At 46.9% G+C, this 20472-nt stretch overlaps 1 protein-coding gene across 2 annotated transcripts in view; it reads left to right on the forward strand.

Annotated features, from left to right (window-relative positions):
- Positions 1-20472, forward strand: part of Smoc2 (SPARC related modular calcium binding 2) — a 128798-nt gene that overhangs the window by 56468 nt on the left and 51858 nt on the right. Inside the window, exons 5-7 of one of the 2 annotated variants that reach the window (XM_087651174.1) lie at positions 9405-9452; positions 12445-12528; positions 13818-13892. In XM_087651174.1, coding sequence (XP_087507300.1) covers positions 9405-9452; positions 12445-12528; positions 13818-13892 — 207 coding nt within the window. 2 annotated transcript variants of the gene reach the window in all.

The raw sequence follows: 20472 nt of genomic DNA on the forward strand, positions 1-20472 counted from the left end.
GTGCTTTATGTCATGTAGAATGGGAATACATTTGTTTTATTTCAAAACTATTTTACCACTGCAACCTACAAAGTGCTATTTTTTCCCTGTGAGTTAATGTTTACATTGAGTAGTTCCTGTACAGACTTGTAGAGGAAAAGACAGACCTGCTCTCCTGGGAGAAAGCAGAGGGCAGGGCAATAGGATTCCATGATCCTAGCTGCATTGTCAGAAAAAGCTGGGTTCTGTGGAACCAGCTTCCTTCTAGCTGTTTGTAAGACTGTTGGGCTGTACCGCTGGAACATCCGTTGCTTCTGGAATAGACTGTGCGGTTTTCTTATGAGATGTGGTCAGTGTGTAGCTGCATGCAAATTCTGGCCCTTTGCTTAAAAGCCTGGTGTATAGTGCTTGGGTAAGGAGCAAAGGGATCTGATGTCTAAGCCCAGGGTAGTGCCCCGCACCTGTAACCCTAGCACGCTGGAGGCAGAGGCAAGAGAATGGAGAGTTCTAGGCCAGCCTGGACTATGTATGAAGATTTTGTCTGCAAAACCAAACCAAACAAAAAGGACAATTAGACAATTCAGAACTCTTAGGATGGCTGCCCTGTTTTGAGGGAGTAGTTTCTGTGTGTGCTGTGCGGTTGACTGGGGGTTCCCTCCCTTGTGGATTATGTTGATGTTCTTCCCCACTGGGTTGGAATGACTAGTGTATCTGGTTCCCACAGAGCGGGATGCTAAGCTTTCACTCTGCAATCCCATGGGGATGAGAGAGCTAGAATTACTTGTTAATACTTTGGGGAACATCACTGCCCTGTGCTGAGCAACTGAGGGATTTTGAGATGTAAGGGAAGGCTGTGGAGGAATTGGGCATCCTACACTCACCCCACAGAGACAGAACTGACAATGTAGCTTTTACATAATACAATGGACTTCTTCCTGTGTCGTGACACCGCCTGATGGAGAAGTGGGGTAGTGGGTTACACTTTACATTGGGCTGGCTTTGACAGCAGGTCAGAGTGACCCTGATTTTGTCTGCAAACCACAGGGAGCTTGTGCTTTGGATATGCCCATGCCATCAGCAACCAGGAAATGTTCAGCACAGGTGGTGTACAGGGGTAAAACTGCAGAATTCACTACATAGCTTCTGCCTTCAAATTCAGACCAAATTCACCATATAGGTATACTCTATAAAACTGGAATTAAGAAACTACTTTAGAAATGAGCAGAAGACAGCAAATTTGTTGGACTATGTGTATGTATATGTGTGTGAATGTGTATGTATGCATGTACATATCTAAATATGGCTGTATGTGTATATATGTGGGTATATGTATGTGTGTACATGATGTATATGTGTACATGGTGTATATGTGTGTTCGATTTGTACATGTGTCTATCTGTGTATGTGTGAATGTGCATAAGTGTATGCATATATGTGCATGTTTACGTGTGGGTATATGTGGGTGTATGTATATGCATGTATATGTATGTACATAGCGTATATGTGTGTGTATATAAGTATATGTTTACACATGGGTGTATGTATATATGTGAATGTGTGTATATATGTAAGTATATATTTGCATGTATACACATAGTATATATGTATACATGGTATATATGCATTTGTGTGTACATATGTATACAAGTATGCATGTATATGTATTTATATATATATGTGTATATGTATTTGTGTTTGTATGTGCTTATTAGGACCATGTAAACATACTCTGTATCATCTAAGTGGTGATAGAGGCTGGTGTCCCGTCTAGGCTTGTATCCAATGACATAGTGTAGAACCCCTCCCCAAGTCCTTAGTTGCACCAGGAAGACCTGGGTGAGGCATGAATAGTCATTTCACAGTTGTACGTTGAAGCCATGGATGCAGAATACCTCAGTTTCAAAATGGTCAAAGCAGTAGCATTTTCTATAGGAGGGTGTCCTTGTGTCTTCATGCCAGGGCAGCATAGATTAGAGTCCCACTGGTGCTCTCAGAGAATGACGTGGAGACAGAAACACGGAGGTAACTGTGTGGCAAGGGAGAAGACAGAACAATAGACCACCCATGGCAGTGTGTAAGCTGGTCACTCAGGGCCCAGCTCTTTCCTTGTGGGACTGGACCCTGGAGGAACACAGCTCCATGATGCAGACATGTGGCAGGCCTATAGCAACACTAGCTGTAAAAACCAAACCCTGGAACCGGGTCTGTAGATGTCTGTAGGATAACACAACACAGAGTGCTAGCCTCACAGTAGGATAAACATCGGTGCAGACAGATACACACTCCCTGTCTCTCTCACTGGTGCCATGGAGCTGACAGCTGTGTGAGTCAGGACACGGAAAAGCACAACACAGGGCAGGGAATTTACAGCTCCCAGCAGACAAACCAGCCCTGGCCTGGAGGTGTCCGGTCGTGAGCAGAAAGGAACAGAACCAACAGAAGGATATACAATAAAAGTAATTTTTCAGATTGTCTTACATCCTGTGACCTGGATAGCCCTGCAGTGGCTGACTCCAGAACTTAGTAGCTGATCAGTCCGTGAGGCTGGATCCCTCCACCATTGTACCCTGGTGCCAACAGCCTGGAGAACTCCTGGAGTGGTGCTGGTCTTAGTGCATGCTGCAAGCTAGGTTCTGATGTCCACAGAGGAATGAATGTAGCAGCAGTGGTCACAGCGACAGAAAGGTAATGAGGCAAAAGCGAAGCCTTCCCTGCAGACTTCCTCTTCTCTCATGGCCACTGGAAGGTGGTGTGCACATTTAGGATGTGAACACGTCAAATACCCCGGTTCAACTCCCCTCACAAATATGCTGAGGAGCGGCTGAGGGCTTACTTGCTGCCAGACCCGCTTGGCTAACATTCCATTGGGCTTGAACATTTTTGTTGACATTCTGAGTCCTGATCCACAATTGTCCTGAGGGATCAGGATGGAGATGCCCTAATTCCTTTCTTACAAACCTGAAAAAGCTCGTCTCCTATCATGCCAACCTCCACTGATGGCCACTGCTTACACGAAAAAGGAATTAGCCCATAGATCATAAGCCAGTGACCTTCCCCATCCTTCTGATTCCCTGTCCTGAGCTAGGTGTGAGGGGCAGAGGGCTGAGGTAGAAGAGAAAGTGTGGAGATGTCAGGCCCCTTTAACCTTTACCTCCTCCTTCGGTCTTACTCCTCAATGGGCATTCCTGAGCCACCAGCCTCTTCCCACCATGGGACAGTGCTTGGCCAGTTCTTGCAGTATTCCTGTCTGGATTTGTTGCACAAAAAGCTCACTCACTGTTCACTGTTATCGAGGCTCTTACCAAGCACTGACCACCAGGGAGCCAGCAGTGAGTGGAGCCTGGCAGACACTGGTGTAGCCTGGAGCCTGGGCCAGCAATGGACAAGCACTGCAGACACATACAGAATACCATCCATGCTGCCCAGTGGCATCCAGAAAAACCCCACAGAGGGGTGGTTCTCATAAATAGGGGCAGGAATAGAAGAGGGTTTCATTCATGCGTGCTATTGACTCTGATGCCTTTTGGATTATGTCCGCGCATAGATCAGGTATAGAAAGGGGGAGAAGAAAGACTTTCATGGTAGTGGGGTGGGGGATAGCTTCAAGGAGAGTGGTGACAAGAAGCTAAAGACAAGGGTGCTTTAGAGACTGAACTGTTCTCTGCTGACTTCCTGTCTCCCCTCCTGAGAGTGGATGTTCCTTGGCCTGGAGACTTGGGTGTTCCATGAAGCCCTGTAGACTTAGAGCTCTTGGTCTGCAGCTGACGCTTGCATATCCTCTCTGGTGCCAGAAATGTTCAAGAAACATGGCATAGAGTCCATTTGGCTTCTCTCATCTGTGCTGGTGAAGGATCTCCAGACGGTCATGTGTAGTCTTGAGGGATTTAATTTTCCTTCTGTTTCTCCCTCCCTCCTTCTCCTTTCTCCTTGATTCCCCCTCCCTCTCCTGCTCTCTCTCTCTTTTTCTTTTCTGTTTCCAAAGACTGACATGGCTGGGCATAGATGAAAATGTTAAAAGCAAAGAGACTTCCCTCCAAGGAGAATGTCTGCAGCAGGTTAATCTTGTAATTTGGAAATAGCTTCACTCCAGTGACTGATTGAGAGCTCATTCCTAGTCAGGCTTAAAATATTGTAGGCTAGGGTTGGGGATTTAGCTCAGTGGTAGAGCACTTGCCTAGCGAGCGCAAGGCCCTGGGTTAGGTCCCCAGCTCTGAAAAAAAGAAAAAAAAAGATATTGTAGGCTGACCTTTCAGGCAGGACTTAAAATAAATCTCTGTTATTTTTAATATATTGTGTACGTGTGTGCCTGTGTGTTTATGTGCATATGTTTGCAGATGTGTCTGTGTGTGCCTGTGTGTTTATGTGCATGTGTTTGCAGATGTGTCTGTGTGTGCCTGTGTGTTTATGTGCATGTGTTTGCAGATGTGTCTGTGTGTGCCTGTTTGTTTGTGTGCATGTGTTTGCAGATGTGTCTGTGTGTGCCTGTGTGTTTGTGTGCATGTGTTTGCAGATGTGTCTGTGTGTGCCTGTGTGTTTGTGTGCATGTGTTTGCAGATGTGTCTGTGTGTGCCTGTGTGTTTATGTGCATGTGTTTGCAGATGTGTCTGTGTGTGCCTGTGTGTTTATGTGCATGTGTTTGCAGATGTGTCTGTGTGTGCCTGTGTGTTTATGTGCATGTGTTTGCAGATGTGTCTGTATGTGCCTGTGTGTGTATGTACATGTGTTTGCAGATGTGTCTGTGTGTGCCTGTTTGTGTATGTGCATGTGTTTGCAGATGTGTCTGTGTGTGCCTGTGTGTTTGTGTGCATGTGTTTGCAGATGTGTCTGTGTGTGCCTGTGTGTGTATGTGCATGTGTTTGCAGATGGCAGCAGAGGAACTGGAGTTACAAGTAGTCTCCTGATGTGGCTGCTGGGACCTGAACTCAGATCTTCTACCGGAGCAGTGGGTTCTCTTAGCCTCCCAGCCATTTCCCCAGTGAAAGGGCTCTCAGCACCACGATATCCTGAGAGTGTTCACTGGGACACTAGCCAGAGCCAGAGCTTGGCTTCAGATTCCAACTCTCAGCAGAGAGACAGAAATGGTGTGACTCAATGTGGCAGCATCACAGTGCTTAGTCCCCTTTCCAAGGACCAGCTCTGGAGCTGATGGCAGGCAGATGCTTCAGTAAAGGGTCCAACAACATCAAAGGTGCCCGCTCCATCCATTCACTAACAAGTTTTTACATGTTTAACCTCACAACTTGTAGTTTTGTAGCCATTCTGACAAGGCTGTGCAGGTTGGTGGTCTCTTCTGGAATCTTCTCATGCCCATCTCTGCTGCTTGGTCCAGAGAATTCTACTTCAGGGTGTGGAAGACCCAGGAATAAACTCTGAATGGCCTTAGACTGGACCAGGTGACCTTTCAACAGGTTGACAGAAGTAAGATCGTCTTTGACCCTTGCTAGCACAGTCCCTGTAAAATTAACTTTACAGAAGGCTTGTTAACATCCCTTTGCCATACCTACTTCACCTAGGGCTCCCCCTTCATGTATTCTAATAAATTTTCTGGAAAACATTAAGAGGCCTTTTATAAGTAAGTGGTCCTGGTTTATGTCGCTCATGTAAAGATCAGTCCCTGGGTACCTCTGGAGATGGTTACAAAACTTAAAACAAGCACCGTCTCTTAATTTCGTGCATGATCCTCACTCCCGAAGCATAAGGCGAGAGGTGCAGAGGACAGCCTATATTCCTGGGCCAGCCCCCCAACCTGTGACTGTGTACAAATGTGGGTAGATAGCCATGCTTTACCTACTCCCAGTGTTACTGCTCTGTTAAATCCTACCACGACTGTGCAGAAGTCACTGAAGCCAGTTGCCTCTGTGCAGACTAAGAAGAGTGGGGGTTGGGGGAAGCTTTGCATAAGCTCCTAGAAGCTACTAGCTCTTACTTTGCTTTGAGGAAGACAGTGCAGACTTTGGAAGTGCAGCTGACTCAGCGTGCATGAGAGGAGACTCCCTTACTTAGCTTCAGGGGATTCACAGCTGGAAGGGGACAGACAGGTCAGGTCCCAATCATGGAAGAGAGCAAATGAGCAGTGGCTTGTGCTCTGTTCCCCAGCAGCCCCAGGGCTTAAGGAGGTGGCAGGAGGGACCCCCAGAGACTTTAAGGAGCAGTTCTTGCACATTAGACCTAGAAGTCTGTGTAGGGTCCCCTCCAGGCAATTGTCTTGTGGGTAGGTGGACAGGGAGATGGTAGACTGAGCTTTCAGAGTTCAGATAAGGACCGTGGATGTAGCCCTCACATCAGCTGCTCCAGCTGCAGACTACCCTTCTGATGGCCTGCTGGCTGCAGATTGTGGGCTGAGTCTGCTACTCAGTAGTCATTTAGCCCTCCAGGCCTCAGTTTCTTCATCTGTGTCTTGGGTGTAACAGTAGGGCTAGGTCTTGAGCTGTTAGCATCAAAAGACCTAAGGAGTGCGAAGCTCTCAGGACAGTGAGAGACAGAGGCTAAGGACTATGCAGGTGCTTGCTTCCCATATAGACATGCTGTGGGTGCCTGTGTGTTCTATTGAATTCATCTCCCCGAAGTAGCCTGGCCTTTCTGGTGCTATGTGACTGCTGTTTATCCCACGACACATGGTCATGTGTTGAATGGTTGTATAAACAAGAAAACAAGTTGGAGAAAGCCGATGGCTGAGGCCACGGTGGTGTGGCCTTGCAAGATCTGCTCTCATGGGTTGGCATGCTCCTTCACCGTCTATGTGTAGAGCACATTGAGTAATGCCATGGGTCATTCTGAGGGGACAGTCACCATTGCTGCTGGTGGCTTGCTTCGATACGAGGTCACCACATTGCCCATTTGCTGCCTTGTGGCTGTGGCTATTCTTGAGGTAGTCTCTCTCTGTAGCATAGGCCAGCCTCAAATTTGAGAGTCCCCAGTGCCTCAGCCAAGTACGGGGGTTACAGTCTCCATACACTCTGCCCATTTCATAGATGAGAAAGTAGGCTTAGTGGGCGTAAATCCAGACGTCTGCCAGGTCCCAGTGCTGAGATGCACTGAGGGCCATATCCTCTCCTCGCCTACCACACTGCATCTTTCAATACTGGCTTCAGTATTCACACCATGCTCAGGGCCTCTTGTCAGAGAACGAGAGCAGAAGCCATCGGCACCTGCTGAGTGACAATGGAAAATGCTTGTCCTAACACAGATAGCACAGTCTGTCTTTCCTTTCTCCAGCCTCCCTGCCCTCTCTAATCCCTCTCCCAAGAGAAGCCATGTGATCTGTGGAGTTGGTGATTTCTGGGGTGAGTCTTGCTTGCTAACTGTGCTCTGAGGGAGACATTGGCTCTTTTAGGTGAGTGGGATACCACCACACCGACTGCTTTCCTGGTGTCCATACCAAGCATTTCATCTCTTATTCGGGAAATGAGCTAGCGTGTCCTTAGGGCACTGCCCTCTGTGAGGCTGTGGGTAGCCCCCTCTTCTTGCCATGTGGCTGGATCTGTATTTTAACCAACTACCTGGGCTGCAAGAGCAAGAATGCAGTACTTCTCTGTAATTCATGGGGCATCCCCCTGCATCGACACCCCCAGCAACTGCTAAAGATGACATTCTACTTAAAAGGCCCCTTTCGCAAGACAGAAGCTCACTGACAGAAGCTCAGCGTGCCCTTCTGTTGCTGGTCTGGGGAGTGGCGCATCGGGGGCAGCTCACTGTGGACAGCAATGGTTAGCAAGCACTGTGAGATGGAACTACTTTTGGCTAACGCTGAGGGGCCTGATGAACTCGGTGATGGGTGCCCCTGGGGAGACCGTTGGCTGCTGGCTGCTCTGAGAGCATACCCCACAACTCCCCGGGGAGAGAGCGATGGTGGTAAGCTGTCAAGTCTTACCCTCATTTTGTCTCTAATCAGCTTTCTGCTTAGCAGCTTGCTCTGTTTCCTCCTCAGATTACAAAAGATTATCTTAATTCAGTCCTGAGACTCGCTCTCAAGGGAGCAGTTTGACCATCTAGAATATTTATATTTCATTCACGAATCAAAACCCCTCCCTACACACAAGCTCAGAGATAGTACTAAAATCCTGTCACTTCAGTCCAGAGAGGGAAAGTTTTGATCCTTCATAGCTACCCGTGATAAGCTTCCACCCGTGGGTTAACAAGAAAGCTGTGCAAGAAGCTGGTCCCTGAAGATGGGGCAGGCCAGGAAGCAATGGAGACACACAGTGGTAAGTTTGGATTCTTAGCAAGGTAAACCTAGACCCTAGAAGTTGCAGAACGCAATCACATTCCCAGGCAGGAGAAAAATGTAGATGGGAATAGGAAGGCATCTACATCAAACGGCACCTGCAGGGGTGCAGGCTGATGATGCAGGAGGTCCATTTGCCCATCTGGCCTCCTGGGTTGTGGGCTAAGGTCTCTAAGGTATAGCTTAGGCAGCAGCCAGGAAGCAGCAGGGAGAGCTGGACCGTGCAGAGCAGTCTTCTGCACCCAGGAGTCTCTGAATGATTTGCTTTTGTGTCTCCCAACACATTACTACTGTTTTTCAAGAAATGCCAGCAATTGAAATGATGTCACAAAGTTGTCTTTGCCCTCAATGGAAGTGTTGATCCCTTTCCAGTTTCATATCCACAGCCCAAAACAACTGTAGCAAATTATAAGTTGGGGCATCTTCGCTGAGGGGCATTGCGTTAGTCTCAGCTCTGAGAGGAGCTCCCCCTCCCCCATACACCGAGCAGGTAGAGAGGTGGGAGAAGTTGGTATCCAATGCTTTGGAAGCAAAAGAACACTACCTGGGACTTGTGAGAAGAACTGTTGTCCACACTGTGCGTCATCAACACCTTTCTCCACAAAGCACACATGGGCAGCATGGTGAACACATGGCCCTCACACAGAAGGGAAACGAGCTCGTAGAAGCACAGGCAGCCACAGCGTGTCTGTATGGAAAGCAAGCACCCGGGATGTCCTCTCCCTGTGTCCCTTACTGTCCTGAGAGCATCACACTCCTTAGCTCTGTGAATGGTCTGTGTCTATCTTCAAAGGACAAACCTACAGTTTTCCTTTCTTCCCATAATCAGACTCAAGTTGAAGCCAAGGATTTGGTTTCCTTTAGCGTCATGTCCCGTCTGGTCTGTACCTTATGACCTCAACACTCACCGGGTCCATGTGCGCTGACAAGGACGCAGACTGCTTTTCTGGTGTATCTGTTGCCATACGTCAGGGTAAAGGTCTTCCACACTTGAGCCTAAGCAGTGGGGACTCCTCAGTACTGTCAGTGCCACCGCTTTGGTTACAGTTCCCCCGATGGTGTCAGGTCACTTGTGCAATTTAGCTAGAACATGAGAATGCACATTGGACTTATAGAAATAGAAGGGCCGAGCTGCTTCCCCTAATTGATGAAAACCATTTGGTAGAGCATTGTAATTCCGTTCCTTATTGTCCTCTCTCAGGTTCAATAAATGAAAAGCTGCCCCAGCGGGAAGGTGCCGGAAAAGCAGGTAACTATCTTGAAATGAATTTGCATGATGGCATATAAGACTTGATCTGATTGCACCTTGAAATGACTCTCAAGTTGGGGTACATTGGAAGGTGTTGTCCAGATCTTCTAGCAGTTTGGATCCAGTCCTGTCTTCTGCTAGTCACCTGTGGGATCAGGCAGTACACTCAGGGGTGCTGGCTACAGTTTGTGTGGGGACCCCTAAAAGGGGCTCAAGACCACTGTGGGTGTGTTGTATTCAACTGTAGGTGTGCCTGATAGCCCTGTAGTGTATGAAGAGAGCTGTAATACAGCAGCTAACACTGGATGTGGCAGGTTCAGCCGTAGGTAGGAATGCCTTGCTCAGCTATGGTGTGTCAGATAACACTACAGGTATATGGGGGCAGCTTTGGAGGTGTCAGGTACCACTGTGGGTGTGGCAGGTTCAAATACTACTGTGGGTCTATGAGGGGACTGCTGTGGGTCTGTCAGGGCTATCGGTGACCTACATTCAACTGCAGGCGAGTCAGGCAATCGTGTGGGTATCTCAGAGTCCCTGCGGGTGTACTGACTTCTATTTTAGGTGTGCTGAGTGACAACATCAAGAGAGGCACTTGGCCAGAGAGTAGAGGCTCAGTGTTTTGGTGTCTCACATATTCCTAGCCATAGAAATGGCCGTGATAATGTGTGTCTGTGAGGAGGCGAGAGCTTTCTCTACAGCAGTGCTCTTCTGAGCAAGGGACAGTCGCTTCTTTCTTTGGGGCCACTTGATGACTAAGTTCATCTCCTGTAACCTGCCTACTGAGACATCTTGGGAAGATCTGTCCCTTTGTCCTTTGACCTTCCTCATTTCCCCCTGAAGTCCCTATAATACACACTCTGCTTTGGAGTCAGGAAAAAATTTCAAGATGCATTTGTTTTCCATAACCATAGACATTCCCCTCCACCATGGGTTATAGTATAATGAACCTGACAAAGAGAAGTGGTATAAAGACAAGACAAGCAGAGCTGAGTTTACTCAGCCCCATTCCTGAGGCACAAGTCTCTTGGCCAGGAACCAGACTTCCTGCCTGTAAGAAAGATCTGTACTGTTAAGATACATGCATGCAATACGTTCAGAGGGTTCTGGGGTAGACAGAGAGGACTAAACCGTCCACAGAGGTTTCAGGTATGCTCAGAGGAGCCTGAAACAGGCACGGTGGTCTTTGGTCATTCAGTCTAGGGAACACCTGAGGAGTAACAGGAGGAAGGAATACACTTGATGGCGTGGAGGACCATAAGGCAGAGGGTTCTGCTGCCCACTAGCATCTTCTTGTCAGGATGCCCATGGGCTCCACTGGCGGATACCCCTGGGGGAGTGGGTGTGGGTAAAAGCTGAATTCAAAGAACAAGCAGGCCTCCGGACTGGATTCCCCCGCTCTCTGGACAGGCACCCAAAAGAAAGAGTTAATGAAGCAACAATCTAGGTTTAGAGAAGAAAGCAAGGCACGAGAGAGACATGGAGGAAACAACAGCTTCTCTGTTCTGTGGTCTGTGCCCCTCTTTCTGTTAGAGCTTCCGGTCGGCCCATGGCGCTGGAGACACAGCATTCTGAGGGCAGGTGGGGTGGAGGGCAACGCACACAGGGGCCTGAGTTGGATGGACAGAGCCTGGGCACAGCTCCACCTTTGGGGTGGACATCACCAACCATTCCCACCTCCCTCTCAGCAGGCAGGCTCCATTCAGCCATCGGGGACCCTGAGCTTTTGGGAATGGCCCACCAGAGTGATTTGATCCTCAGCGATATACATACTAGCAAGAAACCCCCCTCTCCCACAAAACCCCAGGAGACATATGTGCCATTTAAAGGCTTCTTCTATGACCCCTCGAGATTCATAGTGTGTTAAATTTGGCTTAAATATATTTTTTTTGTTCTTTTTTTTTTTTTTTTTCGGAGCTGGGGACCGAACCCAGGGCCTTGCGCTTCCTAGGTAAGCGCTCTACCACTGAGCTAAATCCCCAGCCCCTGGCTTAAATATATTATTCCTTTCATTTTATTTCCTTGAAAATTATAATGGTTCAACAGCAAATCTCCCTTATGTCAAACATTAGGCTTGCATGCTCCATATAAGTCATACTGAGTTCTTCATGTTTGGACATCAGACTTTTTTCTAGAGATTGTTAAGGATTAAAGGTTCTGAAAACAAGTCTCCTTTACCCCCCCTATAATCCCGGAGTGCGTTTCTAGACAGCTGGAGGATAGAGTGGAGTCACAGTTAGCTGTTATCTGATATGTGGATTCTGAAATGACTGTACCAAAATGTCTAGAGTAGACTTGAAGAAAAGCAGTGGGGAGAGAGTTGGAGAGAGACCAATGTCCTGGCTACTGTCTTGTCCAGTGCTCTCACCCTGAGCTTCACAGGAATCCACAGGGAGGTGGTCAGTAAATTCAGTGATGAGGATCCTCCAGGAAACAGGGCCACTCCTCTCAGAGTCCACCCTGGCCTCCCACCTAGCTCTTCATTTGCTTGACCCCTCCCACACTGCAGACCCCCAATCCCACATGTAACACTGCTAAGGTTCCCTCTATGCTTCTACTACTAAGTGGCTGGAAGCCCATGAGGGGAAGGGACACCTGGCTGGTTCAGATGGTGGCTCTCAAAGTGTCCTCCGCATAGCAACACATGCAGAAATGGGGTTTCAGCTCCCACAGTGACCCCTGTGGATCTCTGTTCTCTTCCCCACCTCATGGCCTGCAGTAGACAGGTCTTTTAGCACCTCCTTCCCAGAGTTTACCACTTACCTTTAACTGAGCTGATGGTTTAGGTCTCTGGGTGGGCCTTGGCTTTCAGGTTCCCATAGCATTTGGGAGTGAGTAGCGGTCCCTTCGTTGGCAGCAGTCGTTGTTGCTGCCTGGGCCCCTGGGGTACTGGTTTTTGCTCTGTGGTGGGCTGTGGGGAGGTTCTGTGGGTGGTTTGCAGGTCCTGGGCTCCAACCTGGATGCACACTTATTTAGCTTACTCTCATAATTGTAGTCTCCTTGCAAATCTTTTCCGTTCTGAATTCAGATGATGCTGCAGCCCCAGCATTGGAGACTCAGCCCCAAGGAGATGAAGAAGGTGAGCGGGTGATGGGAAACTGGGCGGGGAGCAGGGAGGGACAGGCAGGGGCTGGGAAGTGATATCAAGCTGCTTTGGAAATGGTGTCATTCACACACACAAAGAAGGCTACTGCCTGCTGTTACTCACTTGTGAATCTAGAAAGATTCTGCACACAGAAAGATAAGCTACCCAGGAAGGACAGACAGAACAGTACAGTAGGCTGGCTGTGAGAGGCCATTTCCAATGTCATGAGAATCTATGGCTTCTCCTGGTGATTTTCCACATTGCCACAGGGTTCTTCTGTAGTCATTTTATTAATGGAAATGTATACATTCAAAAAGATGTGATAACATGTGCCGCTTCCCTACTCACATCTGGTCTTCACGATGCTGTGACAAAGATAGATCGCTATGTTTACCTTTATAGACTGCCTATAGCATTGGTCATGTTCTCAAGTCAAATGGGATCAGGCTTTGGGGGACATGTATATGCAATACACATTATAACACACACACACACACACACACACACACACACCTAACACACACACCTAACACACACACCGAAGAATATAGAATCCTACATGCTTTTCAAATGACAGCAGTGGCTTGTATGTATTGGGGCTTCTCTGGGCTCTGCCATGGTAACTTTCCTTCTTGTAGAACCCCAGTTCACCCACAAGAATGCAGGGCTGCCTGTCCCACATGGAAGGGGGTTCAAAGTCAGCCGACGGGCAGAGTCTGTGTTTTCAGGGTCATGTGTAGTCAATCAGGTGTGGTACTCAATATTAAGGGGCTACTTTCCCCTACTGTGTGATGTGAAAGATTTTAAATATCATGTGAGAGTCTCGTGTTAAATGAGTGACGAATTCACTTCATGGGATATATTTGTGCATTAGGCTGCTTCCTCCCTCCCTCCCTCCCTCCCTCCCTCCCTCCCTCCCTCCCTCCCTCCCTCTGTTTATCCCTTTCCCTGGTGCTGCTGAGGAACAAACCCAGGGCCTCCTGTATATTAGGTAAATTACGACAGCGCTGAGTTACAACCTCAGCTCACATCGATGCATTTTATAACACTCAGAACCTGCCTTTATCCAAACAGATTTTAGTTACATGTTCAGATTAAGAAAAAAATATATTTAAAATTTTCTATTACTTGTTCCTTGGTCATGCATTTATCCATTTTTAACTGTTTCTTCCTGAAAGATGCAGTGAATCTTTATTTATTATACTGGTCTGGGAATCAGGCTGAATTCCTTAGCTGAGGGACTCCTCGCTTCCTGATGACCTGTTCACCTTCATGTTTCCTAGATATTGCCTCACGCTACCCCACCCTCTGGACCGAGCAAGTTAAGAGCCGGCAGAACAAGACCAATAAAAATTCAGGTAAACTGGGACCTGGTGTCAGTCTGTGCAAGGGAGTATTAAATTCAGGAGCTTTGCCTTCTGTGGGCTTTTAAAGTTTTTCTCTTATTAGATTCTCTGTGTGCTCAGAAGGAATTGTGTGCAGCTGTGCAGCGGGCTACGCAGGCACAGCGGGCTGCTTGTTGGTGTGTGCTCTCCTTGAGGCAGTTTCTGCGCTCTCGGCGGCTTTAAAAGCCTCCAAATGTGCGGATTGAACCTGCTACAGGACAGCAGTGACAGAAATGACCTTTATAAGCAACTGCGGTGACATGTAGACAAGCCGGGCAGCTTGTTACTGACCACTTTGTTTCGGGAGTTTATGTAGCTCAGTGGGTGGGTGTCCTGCTTGCTTCCTCTGGCCCTTTGTAAAATCTGGAGCTGTCCGATGGGTTAGTGGAAGTCCGAGGAAGGTCAGGGTGACCACAGGAATTTCCTGGGATTGACCTTGAGCGTGGAGATGAGAGGCGGCTACTCCTGGCCCAGAGTGCTCCTGTCTGGGCTGTACGCATCTTTTAAAGTGCATTTTACATATGATACAGTAGAGACCTAAGAAGTGTCACGGCTCGGAAGAGAAGAATCTATGTGCACCCACATCCAGCACAGAGGACTGACTGTCAGGAAGACTGTGTCTGGCATTGTTCAATCTCAAAGCCCCAGGAATGCCTTGTTTGGGAAAGCTTGCTGTCTGGCACAGCATGGGGTGAGACAGGGGCTCCCTGATGCAATAGAAGGCTTACCTGGACTGGCCAGTGGGCTCCCGCAGAGTGAGTGAGCACTGCTCTCTGATGGTCCCTGACCATCTCCTTCTGGCTCTGCATGGCTGAGCCTCACCTTGTCCCTGATGGAGATTTCTCCCTTGGCTGCTCTAAGAAAGGTAGAACCCAAAGGTTTACCAGTTGTAAGTATGCAAAGGCAGGGAACATAAAGTGATTTTTTTTCCTTTTACTCAGCAATGATTATCGTCGGCAACTTCCCCATGTTTTTAGTTTTATTTCTGTCTCTGTGACAGAACACCCTGATGAAAAACAGCTAGCGCAGGAAAGGGTTTGCTCAGCCTAGAGTTCCAGGTCACTGCCCACCATTGGTGGAAGTTACCTTAGCTACTCATGCATGACTTAAAGCCTCACTATTTCACACAGCAGCACCTCAGATCATGGAACTCATTTCACAGCCAAAGAAGTGTGGCAGAGCCATGAGGATGGTGTTTAATGCTTGCAGACATCCTTATGTTCTGTGTGCTTTATAGAGTTCTGGATCATCTGGCTCTCATAAGTAGACCAGCCCTCCTTTAGCTAACGATCAACCAATAATACATTATATATATATATATATATATATATATATATATATATATAAAATAACATATATAATATGTATGTACGTTAAATGACTATATATGCTCTATTTTTTATTATTAAATATTATGTAAGTATATATCCTCGTATATACTGCATGATCCAGGCAATTCCTCAGCTGAGACTTTCTTCTCAGGTGACTCTAGGCTGTGTCAGTTGACAGTTAAAGCTAACTAGAGTACCCACTGTATAAAAAGTCACCTGGATGCTTCTCTCATTAAGCTCAAGAGCCAGGTTCTACTGAATGCTGTTGCCATACTTACAAAAGGTATCTGATTCCATCCTGTGTCAAAGCAACCAGTGTATGAGAAAGTAAACAAGCAATGGGTCTTGAGAGCTTCTCATGGGACTTTGGGTGACTTTGATCTGAGAAACATACAGAAAAGTATAAGAGCAGTCACTGGAAATGTGTCACTTGAAGGCGAATTTAATTGTGCTCTGGAAGGATTTCAATGTAGGCAGGTAACTCGTAGAATAACAGGATCACCTCTCAGTCACGGTCGTCAGGGTTAGGCCGTTTATAACTAACCTTCAACTACGGAGCAAGCACTCACTGTGCAGAGGATTGGAAAAAATGCCTGAGGAAAGTCCAGCTTACATAAGTTACTGTAGTTTGTTTGAAATTTTCTGTACGTTGAGTACAGTTCAAAACAGAGACATTAAGTTGATTTATAGACACGGGCCATGAAACTATTAGGTTTTGTTTAACTGTTATTGTCTACTTTCTGAGGGTCAAACAGTAGCTCCCACATGATATTGAAGGACATTAAACGAGGTATTAGCAGCGAAGCTGAAAACACTCTTTTTTTCTTTTCTTTTCCTTTTCCGGGGCTGGGGATCGAACCCAGGGCCTTGTGCTTCCTAGGCAAGCGCTCTACCACTGAGCCAAATCCCCAACCCCTGAAAACACTCTTGGAGACACATGGCCTGACTATTGTTAGTAAACTTGGCCATCGGAAATACTTTCGTTCGTATTTAATTTCTATTTTAAAAGCTACCTTCACTTATGATCATCTTTGGCAGCTACAGAGATGTTTATTTAACAAACTATTTAAGGGATGGAGCATAGATTGGTGGTACTTCTTTACTTGGGTTTTATCCTGGGTTGACAGACATCAGCTATGAGAGCTGATGAGTTATTGCTCTGTACGTCAAGTGTTGACTTAGTATTATAACTCTTGCATGCTCCTTTGCAGCAAACACCGAACTGGAAATGCACTATTTTCCTTTTATATGCATGAAAACAATACACATAAATTTGCATTTCTCTCAGGACTTGGTACTAAAATATTATTATGACTTTTACCATAAAATCTGTAGGGCACTACAGTAAATATCATGAGGCAGGTTACGTGCAAACCAAACAGGCCCTAGGGTGTTCAGTAACAACAGGATCCATTCCTGTAAAACACAAGGCTTCCAAGTCTATGAAAATTACACGTACTATTTATTTTCTAAATTAGCAGAGTCTTGCCAACCTGTGTTCGATGGGCCCTCATGGTACCATTGTCATGATGTTGTTAAGCAAGCAAAAACAATATATATATATATATATATATATATATATATATATATATATATAGAGAGAGAGAGAGAGAGAGAGAGAGAGAGAGACTTCAGTGCCATTATATTTTGATTCCTGAATTTTTATCTTCTTGGTGAGTTAACCTAGTAAGAGAACCAATCAACACACATTAAATTAATGAATAAAGTCTAAATTTGCATTTTACTTGCAAATGCATTTTGTTCAAATTTTTCTGTCAGTTCAAAATGAAAGGTGTTCACTTCTTTCTGGTCCTGAATCATCTTACTGTATTAAGTTTTGTTTTTCTATTCATGGATACATATTGATTGATTATAAAGTGTTTTGGATAGAAGATTCTGTAAGAGTCTTTTAATTATGTGATTATTAACCCATTTGTTCATCAAACACATATGAATCTAGTCCACATCCTTTACCTGATGTATACAGTGCTTTCCAAACCTTTGCCTGACCCTCTAAAATCCAGTCTAAAATGCTAAAGAGGAGGCTCGTTTTTCTGTCTTGCTTTGTCTCTTAACAGTGTCAAAAAGTAAATGTTATTCATGAATCATGAATATCAGTTTGTATAGGATTTGTTGTAGTTTGAATGAGGATGGCCCTCATAGGCGCATACGTTTGAATGCTTTTCCCCAGTTGGTGGAACTGTTTGGAAAGGGTTAGGGGGTGTGGCCTTGTTGGAAAAGGTACGTCATTGGGCATGAGCTTTGAAGTTTCCAGAGCCCACACTATTCCATGCTTCCTGGATGTTTTCTCAACATGTGAATTCTCAGTGAATGCCCCTGCGCCATGCTTGCCTGCCTGCTGCCATGCTACCCACCATGATAGCCCTGGACTCTACTTACCTGAATCTGTAAGCAAGACCCCGTTTAAATACTTTCTTCTGTAAGTTGTCTTGGCCGTACTTTCTCTTCACAGCAATGGAAGTCAATTAAGACAGGGTGTGAAGCCCCATTCTCAATGAGAAGCATGCGCCACAGTAGAGGCCTGAGTCTTGTCAGTTTAAGACAGAGAGAGGACATGTCTGTGGGGGAATGAAGATCAGAACAGGAGCCTCTATCTGCACCTCTACAGCCATGTGCAGTGGATCCGGGTGATGTGCCCTGGAACAAAAGAACCATAGACTTGAGATGTTAGGCCAGTTGCTTATCTCCAGGAAGAGAGATCTTTCAGTGGGGCGAGTGACTTGAAGACCATCTCCAGCAAGATTTTATTTAGACCACGTTCATGTGCTGCACCTCTCCTCTGTAAAGCAAGAATCATCCTTTACCAAACAAACGACAAAAAGCAAACAACAACAACAACAACAAAAAAAAATACAAGAGCGAAGCTTCTGTCTACTTGTTATTTTCAGAGGTCATAATCTTTCCCAGATGACCAAGAACTGAATCCTTATTCTAACAATTCTTAAAACTTCTCTCAACATCTACAGATGAATGGATAGCTGGGGACTTATTGCTGTGGGTCATATTTAACTTAATAATTTAATACAGAAATATCTGTGTAAACTCTTTTTATGGAAGGACAAGACACTGGAGAAGAGGGCGAGGAGGGGATGGTGCGAAGCTACCCGCAGTCTGACTTAGGCCAGCAGAGTCTTGATGATCAGAATCAAGTTGAGGTGTGGACCAAACACGCTGTTCTGTCCTTTCCCCTTCTTATGCCCGCTGGGAGAAGTCACAGGATGTTCTGCTGGGTGAGAAGTTTGTAGTTATTTCCTGAGAGCCTCTAAAGGGCTTTTGTGTACAACAGGCACCGGCTCTCCAGGCACACATGTTCTCTGGCTTTTCCAGAGACTTCAGTGGTCAGGTGTAGGGCAATAGGTAGTGTTCATTTAGCACTGACCCACTGTGTCCCCTCCTTCTCATCTCTTTTCAAACCAAACAGTTCCTTCCTTGGCCTGTTTTAGCCAGTATGGGTCAGAGCTGCCATCACCATCCAGCCATGACAGTAGGCAAGTGGGTGATTACTACTTTTTTTTTTCTTTTTTTCGGAGCTGGGGACCGAACCCAGGGCCTTGCGCTTGCTAGGCAAGCGCTCTACCACTGAGCTAAATCCCCAACCCCGGGTGATTACTACTTTAAGACAGAAAAGATTATGTGTGTGACCATCCAAAGCCTGGGAGAAACTCAGTGGACCTGTCTTCTGCATCCTACCTACTTCGGGGTTCCCAGAGTTGGGGTGCCTAGCCATCATAAGAGCCTGTACAGTAAGCGTTGGGAGGACTAAGGCTCTGTGCTCCTATTGCCTCCTCATCTGAAGAGTCATGATGTAGCCAGCCCATTCCCCATGGGATTTGACAGAGTGGGGTCAGTAGCTGAAAACAAAATCATTTCAAAATGGGGCCAGACTGGAGTAGGACTGACAGAGACCTCACGAGATATCTTTACTGCTCGGACCTAAACCCTTGGCAGGGAAGCAGGGGAGAGGCCTCCTCTAGAGACAATAGCTGGAAAAAGGGGAGGCTGAGATCACCTCTGGAGGGAGGTAGAGGCATTGTTGTTTATTCTGGTCACTCCTGCTGATCAGTCTACCCAGAGTCCAAAGCCTCAAGCTAAGGAGCAATGGCTTTTGTGGCTATGTGGCAGACAGCCACAATCTACACGAAGACCAATATACCCACCTGGTAGATTGTGGTTTGAGCCTATGGCCTCTACAAATGGGCTTTTTCATTCAGGACTGGAGTAGCCAAAGGCCCCGCTATGGACTCCAGACCAGGTGTGACAGCAGTGGCTACATCATTTTCCTTACGCCTATATGGACACTGAAATATTTCAGAAGTTACTGCCAGTCCAAATGGGAGCCACGGGGACCTCAGGTCAGCCACCCAAGTGGTACTTACCAGGATCAGAATGGAGCACAGCATCTAAAGCTGCCCCCTCTGCTATCCCCGAGAGAGATAGTATGACTCCCCTCTCTGTCGGGAGGACCTATTGATGCTCTTTAAGGTAAGGCAGGCTTTGTTATAAAGAGTAACACAGAGCATTCCGTATTTCCCACCACCTGGAAGCTCTGACAGGTTACAGCTATCAAGTGTAGCTGAGGAGCTATGGAGAGCAGAGTATTCATGGTCACCAGCTACTAGTTCAAGGGTGGCTTCTGAGGGCTGTGGTTCCCGGTGGCTGGGTAATCTCCAGTCTACCCTCTTAGGTCAGAGGGTAGTGGCTCTAGTTCTGGTTGCCTGCAGGCAGTCCGCTGGGTACTAGCCAAGGACTGGCCCTCACCTACACCACTGAAGGGCTCCTGGTTGCAGCTCCAGCATCAGCAGTTGGACCTTCCTCCCACTTGCAGTACGGAGTAGAGAATCTAGGCGTTGGACGTCTCGGTGCCTTGTTTATTTTTGAATGCTGATCGGAGATGTCGAGTATCTGTTTTTTCTCTCTGTCCCTGGCTCTTCCAGCAGCTCTAGAGCCCAAAGCTGAGCCTCTGCAGGCTGCAGGGGAGGCTCCCTGCACTCAGTCTCGCCTGTCTCTCTGCAGACTGCTGAGCGCACGCTTGCCAATCTTTTACTGTCTTTCTGGATTTTGTACAATCTGGAGAAAGCACAGAGGCCTGGGTTGTGTCATCGTTGGACACCCCCTCCCTTCCCTCTGCCTGTCCCTTCTCAACAGTTAAACAGTTCTTTGGCTTATGCCCAAGAGGACACCCTTGATGGTCACCGTGTCCT

Source organism: Rattus norvegicus, chromosome 1, assembly GCF_021556685.1.
Source record: "Rattus norvegicus strain SHRSP/BbbUtx chromosome 1, alternate assembly SHRSP_T2T, whole genome shotgun sequence".
Classification (NCBI taxonomy): Eukaryota; Metazoa; Chordata; class Mammalia; order Rodentia; family Muridae; genus Rattus; species Rattus norvegicus.